The sequence below is a fragment of the Cyclopterus lumpus genome, chromosome 3 (assembly GCF_009769545.1).
Source record: "Cyclopterus lumpus isolate fCycLum1 chromosome 3, fCycLum1.pri, whole genome shotgun sequence".
Taxonomy (NCBI): Eukaryota; Metazoa; Chordata; class Actinopteri; order Perciformes; family Cyclopteridae; genus Cyclopterus; species Cyclopterus lumpus.
In genome coordinates, this window is record NC_046968.1 from 7,464,124 (window position 1) to 7,483,561 (window position 19,438).

Below are 19,438 nucleotides of genomic sequence, written 5' to 3' on the forward strand. Positions count from 1 at the left end.
AATTCCCTGCTCTTTTTTTTTTTTTTTTTTTTAATCTCTGGCCTAAAAAGCCTCATCTAGTTGAATTAAATGAAGACATTTGAAGTTTGCATGTGGTGTGTGACAGGTCCCCTGTGGCTGAGGTTGCAGTTTTGGTTGTCACCGACAACAAACATACAGCATTTCACGGACGCAAAACAAATAACCGGTTCGCCAATTTGAGCATCAGAGCTTCGCTAATTGTCTTGGAGTCCAAAAACCACGGTCGATAATTTTGACCTTTGACAGGCTCTGATCTCCTTCAGAATCCTGTCCCTTTAAAAGCAAAGCGACTGAGGTTAGAGATGAGATTATACAACCACCGCCAACCCCGTCTTCCTGTTTTACTTCCTTTTCACCCTTCTGTGTCTCTCTGCAAGGGCTGCACAATGACAGGCTGCAAACAAAAGCTGAAGTTACTTTAAATAGTTTATTTTATTTCCAAATAGGACTAATTTTAAACTTGAAATATTGACTTTTCTTTTTGCAAATTGGATTAGTGGATGTCAAATTACAGTGCGTCACTCCTGGCGCTCCTCTGTGCTTTAATTGTGTGTGACTGAGTTTCTGAATTTGCAGAACTGCAGAGAGGGAGAGCTGTTTTTTTCTGTCTCGAAATTATTTTACCCATTTGGATCAGGATTTTCACTGCTCATAATGTACCGGGGAAAAAAGGTTTTTGGCTGTTCAAAGCAGGACAAAGAGATCACTTTGACCACATGTTTTACACCAGAGATTCCCGTCCGCGACAATGTTGGGGGCTAAAATACAAAATGTGCTGAGGGAAATCTGAAAAGAGACACCGACTTGCCCTGAAGCAAGACACGACAAATAGAAGAAAAAAACCCCGATGGCCAGCAGGAGGAGATGCACAGCTCCCAGTGTGAGTGTGTGCAAACGTACGAACGTGGAGCGGTGTGAGGCTTAAAAGCAGTGTGCTGCTGAGTCTTGAAGGAATAAATGTTTAAAAAAAAAAAAGGAGAAGCTGAATGACAAACAGTACAATGAAGTATCCACGTTCCCTCACCCTGGTCTTTTTGTACATCTTGTTCTTGAGGTAGCTGAAAGTCCGACTGACTTTCGTTGTGCTCTTTCCATCGGTGTCGCTCCGCAGAGGGCCCGGCTCCTCCTCTGATATACTGTTACACACACACACACACACATTTTATCCTCAGAGAGCTGCATTCACAAGGCTTACTTGTTAACACATTCCAAACATGGTTCTTCACAACACTGTAGAGCAGTAAAAGCCTTTAGGATCTGTGTTTTCTGGTAATGTGTACGTGAAGAGTTGAACTCACCTGTACGCTAGTGACCCTGAGGCGCTGGAGAACGATCTCATACCTAGAAGGAAAAGAAGAAGAAAGAAAAGAAAGAAAGTCAAAGGTAGGACAAATAATTGTTGCGTTTTTCCTCAGGTGGAAATTCTCTGAGTGACCCACAACTCAGAACTGTTGCTGAAAGTGTCCTGTGTGCCGACCACACACACACACACACACACACACACACACTCACGCACACACACTCACACACACTCCAGTCCTGGCTAGAGAGGATCGGGCTGAGAATTGAATAACCCACGCCTCCCCTGTACTACGGCAGCTACCTTTAATATCCTTGAGCAAGGTATTGAGGTATTAAACATTTAAGCTACTCCGTTGGAAGCTGAGGAGAAAGCCAGAAACTAAATGACTCTGGCACTGATGAGGGCGGCCAGCGCTGAGGAGCTGAAGCTGAAGTGCTGCCTTTTGATCCAGCGCCATTAATGCTAAAAAAAAAATCCCTGAACTCTCAAAATACAAAGTCTTTTTCTTTTCCCACAAGACACGAGGGTCCTGATATCTGATCAAGTCTCACATCACAAAAAGCCGTGATGGTGGTAGCTAGCTTGTTTTACCCAAACTCCACCCAGGCTCCTCCATCTATCAAAGTGGGATTTCCTGACTCCAGACTAGCAAACTGAATTGTTTGTATTAATCTCTGACCTAGTTGTATTTCTTATTGCCACCTCACAGTTGTGTGCATCCGTCAACCACCGCAAGTTGCAGTTTTACACCCACGTCTGTCCAAAATGTCATCACCACTTTATGTTATCCGATCAGACATTTCTGTGAAATGATCATAATTAATGGCCCAAGAATGTGAGGTTAGTGAGCTCACAGTGACCTTTGACTTTTTACGCGTTCCTCTTTGGGTAAACGTGGACATCTGGGCCCGATTTTAAAAGGTGTTAATGAGATATCATTACAAAAATCGACTAAACGGCCACGGCAATCGTCGGCCCGCAGGCATCCATAAAAACAATATAAAAATAAAAATATGCAATTAAAGCATAGTCCACACACACATCTTTGATAAATCATCATCACCACAGAGTCACTTATATCTGCTATGAGTTAAACGCAGACGTGCATCTTTTCCCGGGGAAACCACTCTGCTTCCTTCCTGACAATCATCCCCCCCCCCGTCCCCCCCGTCCCCCCACACACACAATATTCTCGAGCGCATGCAAATATGCAAAACCTGTTCTGCATCAGAAAGTCACACCTGGAGCAGGATAACGAGGGCAGAGTTTTGTCCTGAAGCAGACAGGGAACACTAATGGGAAAAAACCTCACAGATAAGAGAAGGGAGGGCTCAGTGTCTTTGACTAAAGGGCACTTCACCTGCGGAGCTGGTGATTATTACTCGTCCTCTTCCTCTGCTGATTGCGTTTCAAAGACTAATCTAAGCAAAGGTCAGCTACATTCCGGGCAGGGCAGGGGACAGGAGAAGCCCGGCTTTTATTCAATGTCCACAGCAGGTGTTATTATTTTTTGTATTCTAATTGCACATTCACAATGCAAACGGCCTAATGTCCGCAGTAAGTCGTGCATTCCTTCAAACAAAGTGTGCTGCAGCTGAACCCTGGGGCCCTTCAGCATCTAGTTGTGTTCAGGGTGAAGCGTGCACACTACGGCCAGCACTCACTTTAAAAAGAGAGAGTTTAAAGGCTGAATGTTTTTTACATGAATTTCTCAGGATATTCAACATAATTCATCATGCACGTTTATGATTGAATGGTATAACATTAGTTTTTTCTCGAAGATTGTTAATGTATTCCTTGATCAAAACACAACTTTTTGTTTTTCGTCTGTACTGCTTATCTCAGTGGAAAGTAAAAGGCCCTCTTGACTGTGGGTTAGAGTCCATTGAGGGAGATCCAGGGCTGCAACAGCAACAACTACTGCTTCTGACATCACAGCTACTTTCTACTGCGGCTACGTTTACAGCGCTTTACTTACTCAAGTTATCCTCTTCATCGCTAGATGAGGAGTCCCCATAAACGAACTGAGACTTAGATTTGGTGAGGATGGGGGAAAGGCTGAAAGAGAAGGAAATTCGCCTCTTACGTCTCAGGTGTCCCACTGCTGGGGGTGTGGGGGGGGGCGGGCAGGAAGGAAAGAACCACAGCAGGAACTTATTACAATTGTATGAAATAAAACTGCATCATAACAGAGAGGAAGGAGGATAGGAGGTAGTAATGTCAAGATAGACAGAAACCTTCATAGAGCGTTGTAGGAATAAGTGTCAAAACCCGGAAATGAGTCAGCCTCTTTGGGCGTCATGTCGTGTTCCCTCGTCTCCAAGTCAATGTTTATTTTGAGTGTTTATTTGATTAGCTGCCATCAATAAGGTTAACACGGAAAAAGAGACTTTGCAATAGAGATTACCTTCTGCAATAATCAAAAATCCAATGCAAAAAAATCCAATGCAAAAAACCCATGTTGTGCGACGCTGACTTTGGAGTTGACCGACAAAAGCACGTCATCCCTGCAGCGCTCACCAAAGTGCTTCCACTTAGTGTGACTAATTAGACCTTGGCTCAGTCGGATGGTGGGTGGAGCTGTGCTACAACTGCATCACTGAACCTATTGACCCTATAAGAATGAGAAAGGCGTAACCTCTCCCACCCAGGTGCAACAAAAGCTGCGTAATGGGTGTGTCGGGCCTTTAAATGATTGAGACAATGGCTCTCTTTAACTACCTTTTAATCGTGTTCATCCAGAAAACTCGTGAACCTGCTCTCCTCGCCTACCAAGAGAATTTCCATCTACTCGCTTGTTCTCCGTCATTGAATCGAGAATCAAAACATCTACATTTTGTGTCTCGTTTCTCATTGCAGTACAAAAAAATAAATGAAAAGCTGTGCTCCTTCTGCACACTTGGCCTTCGGCACTTAGAAATACAAGCATATGAGGTACACTTTGAAATCCAGACTCATTTGACTTGCCCCGCTTTGAATATATTACGACTTCTAAAGCGTTACAATGGAAAGGGGGTTTTCTTGATAAAGGAGGTCAAAGATGTCCAGAGTTATAAATACTGGGCATAATCTGGATCTGTAACCGTGATCGCAGAGGGTGAAAAACAGATAAGCAGCCTCACGACTTGTCACTCACCATCAATGTCTCTCTGGCTGATGGCGAGCATGGATACAGACTTGGTGAGGGGCAGGGTCATGGGAGGACAGCTGTTTCGCAGAGGCCGATACCGCCTTGACTTCTGTGGGTGAGAGACACACGCTTTAGAGAAACACAGGGCAAGACGTTGTAAAGAAATAAAAGAAATAAAATATTCAAATAAAGGACACTAAACCGGGCAGCGATAACGTGGAACTAAACATTACCAGTCACTGAACTGGAAACGCGAACGATAAACACAAATGGGGAACTACACAAATGGGTCGCAGAGTTGTGTTCACAATTTGTATTAAATCCAGCAATGAGAGCGGGGAGATGGCCCCTGAGGAAAGCAATGTTTATTAATTCTTGCTAATCCCCCAAACTGCCAAAGTTTGCCCGACTGTTTATATGCAAGCTTTTTGCAAATCCATTTCTCCTCTAATGTGTATTAGGCTGAGAATGTTTTTGAGGCTCCCTTTTGGAGCCAACTGTGTCACAGTATGAAGATATGACCTCTAAAGGACAAATAGAGGGCCACTGTGATACAGTGTGTGTGTGTGTGTGTGTGTGTGTGTGTGTGTGTGTGTGTGTTAGCTGACCAGGTCATGCAGTCTGCCATGCTGCCCCAGCACCTCCTGCTCCACTGTCAGGGACACCAGGGAGCCCCTGTCATCGCTGTCATGCCGGGGCATCCTGGAAGGCTCCAGGATTCGGGGCCCCTGAGTGGCGGGGCCCCTCAGCTCTTCCTGGGCCCCACTGAGCCCCTCCAGGCTGTAGCTGTGTGGACAAACAGAAAGCAGAGGTGACCTCGGAGAAGGAGGGATGACTGTACCCGTTCACACGCACACGGACGTGCACACACACACACACACACGTGCACACACACACGCATGCACCTGTTGACAGACAGAGCCGGCCCTGCAGTGCTCAGCCCGCTGAGGTATCGCTGGGCTGAGCGCGGGGAAACATCTTGCGACATCAGCATCGGCACCGAGAGCATTTACAAACCCAATTACATCGATCTATGACTGGAAATAAGAGGCCTTAAAAGAATAAAAATATATCAAATCCAATGATTATGGAGAGAAAAACTCCAGCTACATTTCAGGTTGAGATATGTGCTGCTGTTGGCGGCTCCATTCGCTCCAGGACAAGACTCTGTGATGAGTAAGGCTCCAGCGGTAAATCTCTCTTATCTCCGGCTCTTGGGTTTGTGAGGCACTCCATTAGCCAGCAAATCATCAGTGCAACACATTCAGACGTCTCGAACCTAAACTGGGCCAAAATAATCACCACTCGGCGATTACCGGTGACCAGCGTAGAGCAGCACTCACCTAGTCCTTAGGGCAGTGAATGTAAATGACTACGTCGGTCATATTAAGGCTTGCTTCCTGCCAGTGTCCTCACATACTATCCACCAGAGCCACAAGGTCCTCGGTGCCGGGACATGAATAACAGCAGCAGCTGTTGCAGCTCTCCGCTGCAGGAAGCTACTGGCTGACTGGGCAGGGCATTCAAACACTCACAACACCACATGCACGCAGGCACACACGCCCACAAAAAAGAAACGGCAAATGCAAATAGAGCAGCATGTAAATACACCCTATTCAAGGCGCACACAAACACACTGCACCTGAGGGAAATAACTACTTCCGCGCTGTGGGGAGCATCGGGAGGGTGTGAAGTGGATGGGAGGATTAGTTAGGGTACTGGGGAAGAGAAGAGAACTACTGCGCCATGTACGACTTCCCATTGGCGAGCATACACACTGTAAAAGGAAATCAAGTTCATACCCTGCTGCAGTGTTGTGGTAACATCGTTAGCAGTACAGGAAATAAACTTGAAGCGAAGCCGCTTCCCAGAACTGCAATACTGTCAGAATAGCCTGGTTGCTATCAACGCTACTGAAACCACGACAGTCTTCATTGTGAAAGTGCTCCCTGACCATTAGAGCCGTGTCGAAGTTTGAGCCTTACAGATACACAGGTGGAGGCAGGGCTGACATTATTGGCTATTATCAACTAATCAAAGATGCAGCTGTATCTGCATATAAAACACAGGACTTTGAAGCAAATAAATGCTACGATACAGTATGTTTAAGGACTGACAACATATTACAGAAATGGCTTAATGGCCTCAATATCCAATATCTAGTGATCTACTCCTTCGCATTGGCCCATCCAGAACCAGTGGCATTGATTGCAGTGAAAAGATCAATGCCGTGTGTATACAATAATAGTCATTCTGGTCTTGAACTTCTCCAGGACCTTACAGAACTTATAGCAGAATCCCCCACCCCGACCCCAATTTTAATTGTTTCATTACATTGGTTGAAATGTCACCTGGCATTCTATTGGTTGGGAACTTGTGATGGCGTCATAGCACAAAAATGAAATCCATGCACAGAGCAGACGCTTCATGAGCAGACAGAAGCAGATTGAGTGTATGAGAAGGGCTGAAGCCGGACAACGGGGAATCTGTTTGGTGCGAGCAACAATATATCCGAGGGCAAGCACACAGTTTGAGCAGAAGCAGAGTGAAAACAGGGGTTTAAAATGGTAAATGGACCTGTACTTGTACAGCGCTGTTCTTGTCTTCCGACCACTCAAAGCGCTTTAACACCACATGACATCTTTCACCCATTCACACCCATTCAGACACTGATGGGAGGAGCTAAGGATCCACCTGCACATCAGTGACTAACATTCATACACATTCAAACACCGTAGGCACAGCTACGGGAGCAATTTTGGGGTTACGTGTCCAAATTTTGCCCAAGGACACAACGACATGGGCTAGCGGAGCAGGGGATCGAACCACCGATCCTCCCACGACCCCCTGCTCTACCACTGAGCCACAGTCGCCCAACTTAAAAAGGAAAGCATTACAAAATCTGAACGAGTCATGCCCTCAAATTCAAAGACCACACTTCTGAATAAAGGCAGGAGAAAGAGAAAAAAAAAGCTCCTTATCAACCTGAAAGTGGCATGTCGTTTAGGTCCCAGCCCAACGATCCGCATTACACTTGTGGCTGCCACCATCCACCCTAACTGAAGATGCCTTCATGGTCCAGGATGAGGGTTTTGTCTACACTCAGGGTCCTAAAAGATCACGTGATGGTGAAACATGTGTGATTCTTCACATCTGATACTTCAAAGCCATTCTTCCAGCTTCGAGAACACTTCTGCACAACACAACACCTCCTACTGTTACTGCTGTGGCACACTGTCTTCTTTACACATTTGAAATGTTCCCTACAAGAACTTATTACACACACAAAATATAATCTCTGTTCTCAATCTCTCACCAGTACAGTCCTCCGAGCCTCCAGACCTAAACTCCCCTCTTTCTGTGTAGCTGTGCGTTACGACCACTGCAATACAAAACACCAGCGTGTCTCAACCACCGATTTGCTACAGTATTTCTTGCACAATCCAACGAGGTGAAAAGAAAGCAAGCTCAGTTGCCTGCAGCGATGGAGAACAATGCAGCAGTAGTTCAGCAAGCATACATATAAAAAAAAAAAAAAAAGTGTGTGTGTGTGTGTGTGTGGGGGGGGGGAGAAAGAGTCAAAAAAAGGCTGCGTCTACAGAAAATGTGTCAATGCGCGTCACCTAGCAACAAGTCAATCTTAACATGATCTGATGAATGGAATGTATTAGTACCTTCTCCTGTGAAAGGTCGGCTTCCCCTCACCAGGGCTACGGATGGAGCTGGAGGTGATGGATGAGAAAGGGAGACGGGGGAGTGGTGCATGATGGGTAAGATGGCAGGTCACAAAGAACATAATGAATGGATGAATGAAGTACTTGCTGATGGGGCCATCATCTTTTTAGTAGGTTGGATATCTATGGACACTATATGTGTGTGTGTGTGTGTGTGTGTGTGTGTGTGTGTGTGTGTGTGTGTGTGTGTGTGTGTGTATGCAGCTCTGAGGCACAGGCCACCGCGGTGGATGACTGATGTCATCGGCATTTCTTCAGAATAATGATCTTAAAAGGAATAGTAGTAATATCTGTCTGGAACCAAGAGATGGTAAACTCAGCTTAGCACAACAACGGGTCACAAAGGGGAAACGGCGAGCTTGGCTCCGTCCTTAGGCTACAAAATCTAACCACCAGCACATCCAAAGGTCGGCAATAAAAAATTAAAAAAGGTTTAAAACTGACACCTCGCTGTTTTACAGGGCTTTATGTGCCAAACTATTCCTTTGCCGGGAGCAGTGACCTCCTTGATTCTCACAGTGCCGCCAAAACTGCATCCGACCAATAAACGTAACCCCATTAAAAACCCTTGTTAAAAAAAATATATATATACACCAATATACAAATTTTTACACTTTTTGTACAACGTATTTCCTAGTGAGCTTTTGAGGCGCTCGTAGGTAGATTGTCTTATTTCTACATAACCCAGCTTGCTGTTTCCCTGTGTTTAACGTACGCTGTTGGCCAGAGCTTCATCTTTACCACACAGACGCCATCAGCAAGTATTTCCAAAATGGCAAACTGTTCCTTTGTAATGTGCCAATAGCAGTAGAAATGGGAACATCAAGCAGGAAGTGGTTGCAACACTGTGTTACTCTTAACTAATCGCTAAGTGACTGCAATCCTTTTCTCACTTTATATGAATAAGATTAGTCACGGAAACGTCACTCCAGACGCAGCATGTACGATTAGCAGCCGTAAGAGCCTTTCTATAACAGTTAACATGCTTCTTATGTGCTCAACTTTTGTAATTTTCTTTTTTCTGTCAGTTACACTGTAAAGAAAGACTGCAGAACGCTTGGTGGTAGCGACTGCTTGTGCCTGGCCTGGGTATAATAAAAAGAGTTGATTTTGCTGCTCTCACTCCAACATTGCGTCACAGTCCTTTTAAAGCCTGGCGACCAGACAAGGTCCTGATGTCAATGAGTGTTCTTTGAGTGCTTCACACTACTTCACTTCACTGTCACTACTGGACAGGTTGCTGCGTCTGTCTGTGTGTGTGTGTGTGTGTGTGTGTGTGTGTGTCTGTGTGTGTGTGTCAGAGTCTTTGCGTGTGTACACATCTTGTGTGCGTACAACAACAGACAAATGGCAACACAGCTGCTCGCAGCAGCAGGAGGAAACACTCGACACACAGCACAGAGGGAGTGACATCAACCAGCTCTCATGACACTGACATGCGCACACATCAGGTCTGCTGACATCTGCTGGCAAACACCGCCGGGCGAACACCGGCAGACAGTGTCGAGGACGAAGGAGGAACAGTCCCGTCTCGCCATCGGTTCAACTCCAGTTGAAGAATCAAGTATAAAAATAGAGCCCTCTTCCCCGTCTCACCTCCTCTGGTTCATCTCTGCGTCTCCTCCGTTGTTCTTTCCGGGTCCCCAGCTGTGGCGGCGAAGGGGCGACAGCGAGCGGATGCTGTTCCGGAGGATACTGGAGCGCCGCGGCACCTCCGTCACCCTGTCTTTAGCTTCTTCTTCAGCGTCCCCAGCTCCTCCGTCTCCAACGCTGTCCAGTCCTGCAGTGATCGGAGCCCCGGCCTCCTCTGGGCTCCAGCTGCATTCAAGGACCCGGCTGCCCTCGGGACTGGAGCTGGACGGGCCGACGCTGGCGGCGTCGTCTGTGGAGGAACAGGAGACGGAGACCTCGCTGGCGCTGTCTCTTCCCGTCACTGGTTCATCGTTCTGCAGCCAGGAAACATGAATATACATGTTATTGTCATCGGAGAGCCTCATTGGTCCGCATCATGTGCTTATGGGGAGCTGCCAAAGTAAAAAGAAGCGCCACCTGAGCCACAAGAATGGCTTCGTCAAATACAAAAAAAAGTAGCTGCTTTCACTTCACTTCCATGTTTAAGAGCACTCCGATCGGTGGCGCTCGGGCCTAATGCTCACAGAGTCCGAGGAAGTGGAACCCTTCACCCTGAAACATGACTGTTTCTTGTCATCTAGCTTCAGTAACTGGGGAACATTAAACAAATACATGAGCCGATTTCACTTTTTTACCAGCCGCAAGGATGAAGAACATATTGTGATAGAAGAGAACCAAATAGAATAGAAAGCCGCATAATTAAATGCATAGAAAAGAACAGAACAGAAAAAACAAGACAGGATGCACATAACTGACTAGAATAGAATAGAAAAATAATAAAATAGAATGTAACGGAAAGTGATGAAATATAACAAAATAGAATACAGATCTGAACAAAATGGAACAGAAGATAATCAAAAATAGCAGTGGAACAGAATAGAGCAGCATTCAATATGGTAGGATTGAACAGAACAGATGTCCTTCAAATTATTGCAATTAGCAAGCATATCACATTGTGAATCCATCAGCATTTCATCACTGAAAATGCAGGAGAGCTATTTACTCCACAGGAATGGAGAATAATTAGGAGCAAATGGCAAAGCTTAGAGATAATGAGCCAGAGCCACTTTATAGCAACACTGATATTAAGATAAACACCAATAAATGACGGCAACCCTATATATATATATATATATATATATATATATATATATATATATATATATATATATATACATACATACATACATACATACATACATACATACATACATACATACATATATGTGTGTGTGTGTGTGTATGCATGTATGTGTATATATATGTATGTGTATATATATAAACATGGAAAAGAACAAATAAGACAGGATTAAATACAGTGGGTTTAAAAGAAAGAAAATAAATATTTATTTTGTTGTTGTTTAGTGCTTATATTACAGCCTAATCGGTTAGGTACCACACACACACACACACACACACACAGACACACACACACACGGGATGGTCCATTTAGGAGCTAATTTGTAGGTGTGAGCTTTAACTGGGCCTATTGTACTGCCAGCTGCAGCGAGCGAGCTCGAGCACAGAGCTGCTTCTGTTGGAGAGCTGGGAATGAAAGATCCGCTTCATGCTGCCGACAACTTCCTGTGGGAGCGAGAGGGTGTGTGTGTGTGTGTGTGTGTGTGTACATTCAGGGGCATGTGACTGCAGCGTATATTTGTGAGTCACATGACTCACAGCTTTCAAGTTTAGAAAAGGATTCAGCTGGGTTTTCACGATTTAGGCTCGTAGAAGATGCTCGTATCCTTACAATTAGTGAGCATGGAAAAGAGACACTGTCTTGCTCAAGTGCACGTGGGCGCCACGGCTGCTCAGCTGATGAGTTACCCGGATTCCTGAGTGTTATGAAACAGGTATTGCGTCTTGCAATTGAAAGACAATTTCCCTTCAGAGTGCAGTGAGGATATTACTCTCCTCTTACTGAAGCTGTATTAAGAGCCCCTAACCCTCAGCATCATACTGTATACCACAGGGCGGCTGATATTTTCAGAGCTGACTTTTTCCACTGTTGTCTACAACAAACGGGACATTCGGCTGACATTACCATCAGCATGTTTCAGAAGAACTGAGAGACACAAGTTTTGCAACGTGAACCAAAAGGCCGCCTGGCTTCAAACAGACTTTCAACCGCAGCGGAGTGACAGCAGGGACCACGGCTTGCACTTCCCCAGTAGCAGTGTATAGCTGCTGGCTGAGGGAGTAAAAAAAAAAGAAAAAAAGATGCTTAGTAGGTGTTTGGCATCTCAGCCTCGGGCCGCTGATAGATGAAAAGCCAGGCACAGACTGACAAAATAGCGAAATATATTCCTTACAGGGCTGGTTGCAGGAAAAAAAAAAAAAAAACTAGGTTCTTGCTGCTGAGTGTGGGCGAACTTGGATGTTTGGATCGCAGGCCGTGGAGGATTTGATGAAAGTGGTTGAAACCTGAATGCACGGTATTATTTTAACATTTATTTATTGATCGTTTTGCGGGTTTGGTGAGCGCCCGCATACGGAGAGAAAGACGACGAGTCTGACCTTTCTGAAGACGCTGTCGTATCCTGGCTCTGCGTTCAGGAGGCCTTCGATGTCGCTGCCAGAGTCTCTGTGAGCTGCGGAGGGACAGCTGGTGGCACTGCTGGTTCTACTGGGCAAACTGGGGAGAGCTGGAGGCCGCGAGGGTTCTGGAAGACACAACAACGGCGCGTTAACGCTGAAATACAGCAGGTTAAAAAAACAAAAACAGAGACAAATAGAGCCCTCTTAATCTTAAAACGGTTTGCCTAATGTAGACATGAAGGTACCAGGAGAAATCTGGACATTCCAATGATTGGAGTGAGATGCCATTCGACGAGTCTCAGCTGTGAAATAATGTGTTTTCATTCCCTCCTCTGAAACACAAGCAGGTCTGTTAGACATCAGTGAAAAGACTTCTGGGAATCTGAGAAGGTGTGAAAAGGGCTAGCGGATCAATGGCTGACTGTCCCGACTACAGCCTCCGTTTGTGCGTTTTAAAAAGGTCTGGGAGCAGAGCTGAAGTTCAAATCTCATTCGGGGGAAAATGACAACTGGAAAATGCTATTGATGGGCCGCAAAAAAAAACCACCAAAAGAAATAACAGCTTTCATGGGAGAGCATTAGTCACCCTGGGCCTCAACTGGACAACTGAAGACCTTCTGCAGCATTCTGTATACATCCTAAAGTTAGAAGTCCTTTTTCATGTCAGTCAACAGGTGTTTGATCAGAGATCAGCGTGCAGACAGATTCAAGCCCAGTGTGTGCAAACATCCGCTCTCCCCCCAACTGAATCGAACACATTAAATATCTTGCACAAAAAAAGATCCCAGAACTTCTCTTAAAGTCACAGTGCTCCTCGACCATAAACGTGTTCAGCTCAACCCAGCACGAGCCATTTGGGGGTTTCAACACACAGATTGCGTCTTTTTTTCAAGCCCCCCCATCTTTGAATAACACGCAATCCACGCAGAGGTCTGCTCAACACTTCTGTTTTTTTTGTACATGTAGGGACATGTACAGATAGTGTTCCAGTCCGAGCTAATAGGGGAAGATCGCACCCAACTACAGATGTAGCTTACTTTAGATGCCAGATGCCAAGAACAACTGGATGAAATCATTCGCCGGGTTTGTGTATTTTCGCCTCACTCCCGGTGTCTATTTTCCGCCAGAGAAAAGCGGAAGTTGTTCTTCATCCCTCAGGAACATTGTCCCCACTCTCATATGAGAAAGAGGAAGTTCCCAGTGTGCGCTGCAGGAGAAAGAAGGTTTGCACCAATGGCTGTCGCGAGCACTGTAGGAATGAGGCTGAGCACTCAGCTGCTCGGAGGACCGGGTCGCCAAGGGGTCGGGGAGACGAGAGAAAGGGTCGCCCTGGGAGTGCCCCTTCATTTTAGCAAGAATCTGTGACACTGCAATAAAAAACGACTTGGGGGGGGGAGGGGGGGCACAGCCACAGACTTCCTGCGGATGATTAACTGCTGACCACATGCATGCAAACGTCGGTTGGGTTGGAGGGGTGGCGCCCTCCGATCCGGCCGGGTCCTCCTAATGTGAGGCCTGCTCACTGAATCGGGGACTGCCGAGTCCGGAGAGTCAAGAAGGCCGGCGAACCACAGGCGGCCGGGCGCACTACCAAACTGTGGCTTCTACACAATCACATTAACCAGCTATATAATGGGATGCACATCCAGGTCCATCATACACCGCAGACAGAACACAAAATGCGCTGAGGCCCAGGTGCTCCTGGGTCCCCCATCTTTGTTGCCGTTTCCACTCTTTGCAAAGGCAACTTTGTACATCGGTTAATATTCTAAGCAGACGATTACACGTTTTATATTTTAACATCCAGAGAAAACACGCAAGAAGGAATTGACCAACCAGTATGGTCAAACACTCAATCAGAACAGAAGGTCACAACCCTGACCTTGAGCTGGCTAGCTGTGCAAGTCCATGTTCTGGGTCAACCCATTTGCAATGACCTTTGACACTGACTGAATGACAGATGAGACATTTAACAGCCAGCCAATCTGTTTCAGACCTGGTGTTGCTTCCCTGACTAAATAAACCAAAGAGAGAGAGAGAGAGAGAGAGACGGAGGCTGACGGAGTTGGATGGGTTTGGTGAAGGAGAGGGAGAGAGAGACGGAAGCTGACGGAGTTGGATGGGTTTGGTGAAGGAGAGGGGGAGAGAGAGAGAGAGAGAGAGAGAGACGGAGGCTGACGGAGTTGGATGGGTTTGGTGAAGGAGAGGGAGACAGAGAGAGAGAGAGAGACGGAAGCGAGTCAAGAAGGATCGAGGCGGTCAGGATCACAATATCGGTCACTGCAGTAGCACGGCACTCCCACTGAGGTTACACAAATCAAAGGGGATGTCGTATGTGTTGTTTGTAAAGCCCTCTGAGGCAAATTTGTAATTTGTGATTTTGGGCTATAGAAAAGAAACTGAATTGAATTGAATTGAAATAAAACACACGGGGACATTACTTCAATCAGCAGCTCTCAAGTGCCTGAGTTCTGTAAACTTCCACACATTTGCTCAGACGTTGAGTGGTGGATTCCACTCATTAACACACTCTTAACCTGGGAGGATGAACCAATAAGCAATCATTTTGATTAAAAATGAAAACGGGCTCTTTTTTCCCCCCCCAAAAGTGTTTCACACATCCGAGAACCGGCGGTATAATATATCAATCGTTTCTAATTACGCGGCTTGAAAGAGCTGCGGAGCAGACTATAATTCAAGTCGGAATCTGCAATTATGAATCAGAGGTGTCAGCGGTTTAAAGGCTTATTTAGGGAATTAATGTCTCTTAATGTTTGCATCCGATGCTCTTGAGTAGTTTGAAGCGGCGGAGGAAGCTGGCAGGGGGTTATACCCGTTTCTATTTCTGCAGAACAAAAAAGGTCATGCGATTGATTTCTGGACCGACAGTTGTGCCTGTACAGGGGGTCTGGTAAAGGGGGGCTGGTACACGGGGTCTGGTAAAGGGGGGCTGGTAAAGGGGGTCTGGTACAGGGGGTCTGGTACAGGGGGTCTGGTAAAGGGGGTCTGGTACAGGGGGTCTGGTACAGGGGGTCTGGTAAAGGGGGTCTGGTACAGGGGGTCTGGTACAGGGGGTCTGGTAAAGGGGGGCTGGTACACGGGGTCTGGTACAGGGGGCCTGGTACAGGGGGTCTGGTACAGGGGGTCTGGTACAGGGGGCTGGTACACGGGGCCTGGTACAGGGGGACTGGTACAGGGAGCTGGTACAGGTGGTCTGGTACACGGGGTCTGGTACACGGGGTCTGGTACACGGGGTCTGGTACACGGGGTCTGGTACACGGGGTCTGGTACACGGGGTCTGGTACAGGTGGTCTGGTACACGGGGTCTGGTACAGGGGGCCTGGTACACGGGGTCTGGTACACGGGGTCTGGTACACAGGGTCTGGTACACGGGGTCTGGTAAAGGGGGCCTGGTACAGGGGGTCTAGTACAGGGCGATGGCATACGTAAGGCCGCTTCATGATCAAAAGTGGGTTTACTTTTAAACAAAGCGGACATGACAACACACTAAACATAAAAACTACACTGACCTTCGACCCCGAGTGCTGCGGCGGACCTTAGAGGCGTTTTTGGAAGTTGATGCAAAACATTTTGCCCTTTGTTCTTCACATTCTTTGACGCCACAAGCCCACCATGAACTGGAGAACCCCAAGATGTAAACGCGAAATGTGTGCAAGCGTATGTGTGTGTGTTGGGGGAGGGGTAAATGTCAAATTGGATGCTGGGAGATTTTTCTCAGACTCCACCCCCTGGCACCTGTCCACCAAAACTAGCAGGAGACTGTGAGCTTTGACAGCTGTCTTACACACACACACACACACACACACACACACACAAACACACACAAACACACACACACACACACACACACAGCCCTCTGATGGGTCGGTGGGTGGTTGAGGTTGTTGGTCGGATGTGAATCAGCTCATGCACCTGTGGATTACTCAGACTGATATGCAATGGCGTATATTTTTTTCCCCCATCATTCGTTTGACTTCAAATCAAGAAAGAAAATATTGCTTGCAATCCAAACAGCTGCTGGCGTTGGGTTTTCAGTAAGTAAAAAAATAAATAATAATAATAAAAAAATCTATGACAAGAAAAATAACATAGCAAGACAGACTGAACACAGGAGAAGAAATGTGTGTTGTTAGATGATTGGGGCAGAAAAAAAAAAAACTCTGAGGGAGATATGATCCAAACAAATCATCCAGTCTGAAAGTAATGAATGCGGCGAGAAATAAGACACACCACACTGGATGCACTTTGAGGATTGAGCAGTGCTGAAGCCCGTAGTAGAGCAGCCTGATCCGTCGCCTGCTGCCTTTCTTGCATTCGCTTCACAGAGTACACTACTTAACCAAACTGTAATTTAAGCCTTCACTGTGATTCACTCAAACCCACCATTTACTCCAATACCTTTGTTGTCTCTTTTCAATGTATTATTTTTGCTTTGAATCAAAAAAGGCACACCCAGCACGTCTCCTCTTATAAATAAGGGTTTCTGAGTCGAGTTGAGCTAAACAGGACGTGGCTTCGCTCATGATGAGTGTAATATCACGCAGCATTACAAACAACACTTTAAAAGCGGCAGCAGCAGCAGAGGCCGGCGAACCACAGGCGGCCGGGCGCACTACCAAACTGTGGCTTCTACACAATCACATTAACCAGCTATATAATGGGATGCACATCCAGGTCCATCATACACCGCAGACAGAACACAACATGCTCAGAGGCCCAGGTGCTTCTGGGTCCCCCATCTTTGTTGCCGTTTCCACTCTTTGCAAAGGCAAACTTTGTACATCGGTTAATATTCTAAGCAGACGATTACACGTTTTATATTTTAACATCCAGAGAAAACACGCAAGAAGGAATTGACCACCCAGTATGGTCAAACACTCAATCAGAATAGAAGGTCACAACCCTGACCTTGAGCTGGCTAGCTGTGCAAGTCCATGTTCTGGGTCAACCCATTTGCAATGACCTTTGACACTGACTGAATGACAGATGAGACATTTAACAGCCAGCCAATCCGTTTCAGACCTGGTGTTGCTTCCCTGACTAAATAAACCAAAGAGAGAGAGAGAGAGAGAGACGGAGGCTGACGGAGTTGGATGGGTTTGGTGAAGGAGAGGGAGAGAGAGACGGAAGCTGACGGAGTTGGATGGGTTTGGTGAAGGAGAGGGGGAGAGAGAGAGAGAGAGAGAGAGACGGAGGCTGACGGAGTTGGATGGGTTTGGTGAAGGAGAGGGAGCGAGAGAGAGAAAGAGAGAGAGAGAGACGGAGGCTGACGGAGTTGGATGGGTTTGGTGAAGGAGAGGGAGAGAGAGAGAGAGAGAAGGAAGCTGACGGAGTTGGATGGGTTTGGTGAAGGAGAGGGAGAGAGAGAGAGAGAGAGACGGAAGCTGACGGAGTTGGATGGGTTTGGTGAAGGAGAGGGAGAGAGAGAGAGAGAGAGAGAGAGAGAGACATTTCCACCAAAAAAGGAAGTGATGTCAACTTCTCCCAGCTGCTGCAGAGGAAATCCCACCCTCACCCTCCCTTCTATTTCATTTCCCTTTGGCACTCCTGTTTTTTCTTTCTTCGTCAGTCTCTTTCCATCTTTGTGTTTCCTCTGTATTTCTTCACCTCATCCATTAAAACCTTCTTTTTTGTTTACTCTCTTCCTCCATCTGACAGAATGATTTCTGTTTTCCACCACAGGAAAAAAAAAAAAGCAGTGTCTTCTCATCGATGTATTGGTCGTGTTTTATTGAGACTGGTCTAACCGCAGACAGTCTCATTTAACAGAGTTCATAGGATCCCGTTTTCCCATCTTTCTGTGGCCCCATACATACATATCCGTCAACCTCTTATTTATCTTATTTCTTTTGGTCATTTCTCATATACTGACTGAAAAATATTCACAGCTGCAACAATTATCCATTTGCTGCAGGGACGAGCGAGCTAATGCTGTTTTTAGCCACGCGAGCAGCGTGGCTCTAGGGACGGTACAGAGGGTTGATGTGATTAGTTATTATTTGGGGATTTAAAAAAAAAAAAACTCAGTGAAGGCTTACCTAGTCTGACCCAGAGGTTAGCATGTAAAGGCATGTCTAATTATAAATATATATTATAAATATAACCTGCATGTTAACATTTTCATTGCAATCATGTTAGCACGCTCATATTGGCATTTAGCCCCACTTCAAAGCCTTTTTTAAGGCCTTTAAACACCGGGGGTGTGATGCAACAAATAAACAACACGAAAAAGCAACAGTTGCAGCACGGTTTCAATAAAAGGTAGGAATAGATTTACACAGGCAGGGGACCAACTCCCAGAGCAGTGTCTGGTAGTCGGTCTGAGGGAAACTGTTGTGTCGCCTAAGCATACGATAAGTAACTTGTTCTACACTATCGTATACGTTTTGAATATGTGCCATATTGATATGCACAAGCGAACAAGCTAAAAAAAGCATCAACATCATTTTTTAGCGTTGCGAAAGCTTGTTCACTCTGAAAGATTATCATTTATGACAAAACAACAGTTATAAACAAAATGGATATTCATGTCTTTGGTGTGTAAAGGCTGTTAAAGAGCTGCTTTCTTGATTGTAGCTAACAGTAGTCTTAGCATTGCTATAGACTAAAATACATACAAAACCAATCATAATGAACTGAAACTTAAATAAAAACTGGGGTGAAGCCAGGCTGCTTGGAAGGCCCACATAAAAAGCCACGGTAATGTCTCGACTGTTCAGAGGTAACGTCACTCCTCTGACCACCAGGTTTCTGCAGTCCATCCTGCCGTTTCTCTGACACCGACAGTAATTAGCTCTGTCACAAGTACTGGGCCACTATCCAAAGACGCGATGAGGTCAACTGGAACACAATAAGGGTCAACAGGAATAACTGTCACCGCCCCTGCGAAGTTGGAAGAGACGCGTTAAACACACCGTCATGGGGCGTGTGTCCACCTCCTTGTGTACATGCTGTTTGAGCACGAGATACAAAACGAAGGTCCCGCTCATCAGAACGCTGCTCCACCGGTCCAGCAAAGGGCCAAAATCCCCACACAGAACCGGTAGTCATTCACTCACA

At 46.1% G+C, this 19,438-nt stretch overlaps 1 protein-coding gene across 7 annotated transcripts in view; it reads right to left on the reverse strand.

The window, feature by feature from the left end:
- Positions 1-19,438, reverse strand: part of LOC117728760 (A-kinase anchor protein 13-like) — an 88,104-nt gene that overhangs the window by 24,885 nt on the left and 43,781 nt on the right. For 5 of the 7 annotated variants that reach the window (XM_034529597.1, XM_034529596.1, XM_034529595.1 and 2 more), the window contains exons 11-17: positions 12,338-12,483; positions 9,785-10,134; positions 8,129-8,176; positions 5,063-5,240; positions 4,461-4,563; positions 1,320-1,362; positions 1,046-1,157 (exon numbers count right to left, since the gene is read on the reverse strand). In XM_034529597.1, the coding sequence (XP_034385488.1) occupies positions 1,046-1,157; positions 1,320-1,362; positions 4,461-4,563; positions 5,063-5,240; positions 8,129-8,176; positions 9,785-10,134; positions 12,338-12,483 (980 nt within the window). The remainder of the gene's footprint in view (positions 1-1,045; positions 1,158-1,319; positions 1,363-4,460; positions 4,564-5,062; positions 5,241-8,128; positions 8,177-9,784; positions 10,135-12,337; positions 12,484-19,438) is intronic. The other 2 variants (XM_034529600.1, XM_034529599.1) reach the window with 1 other exon arrangement.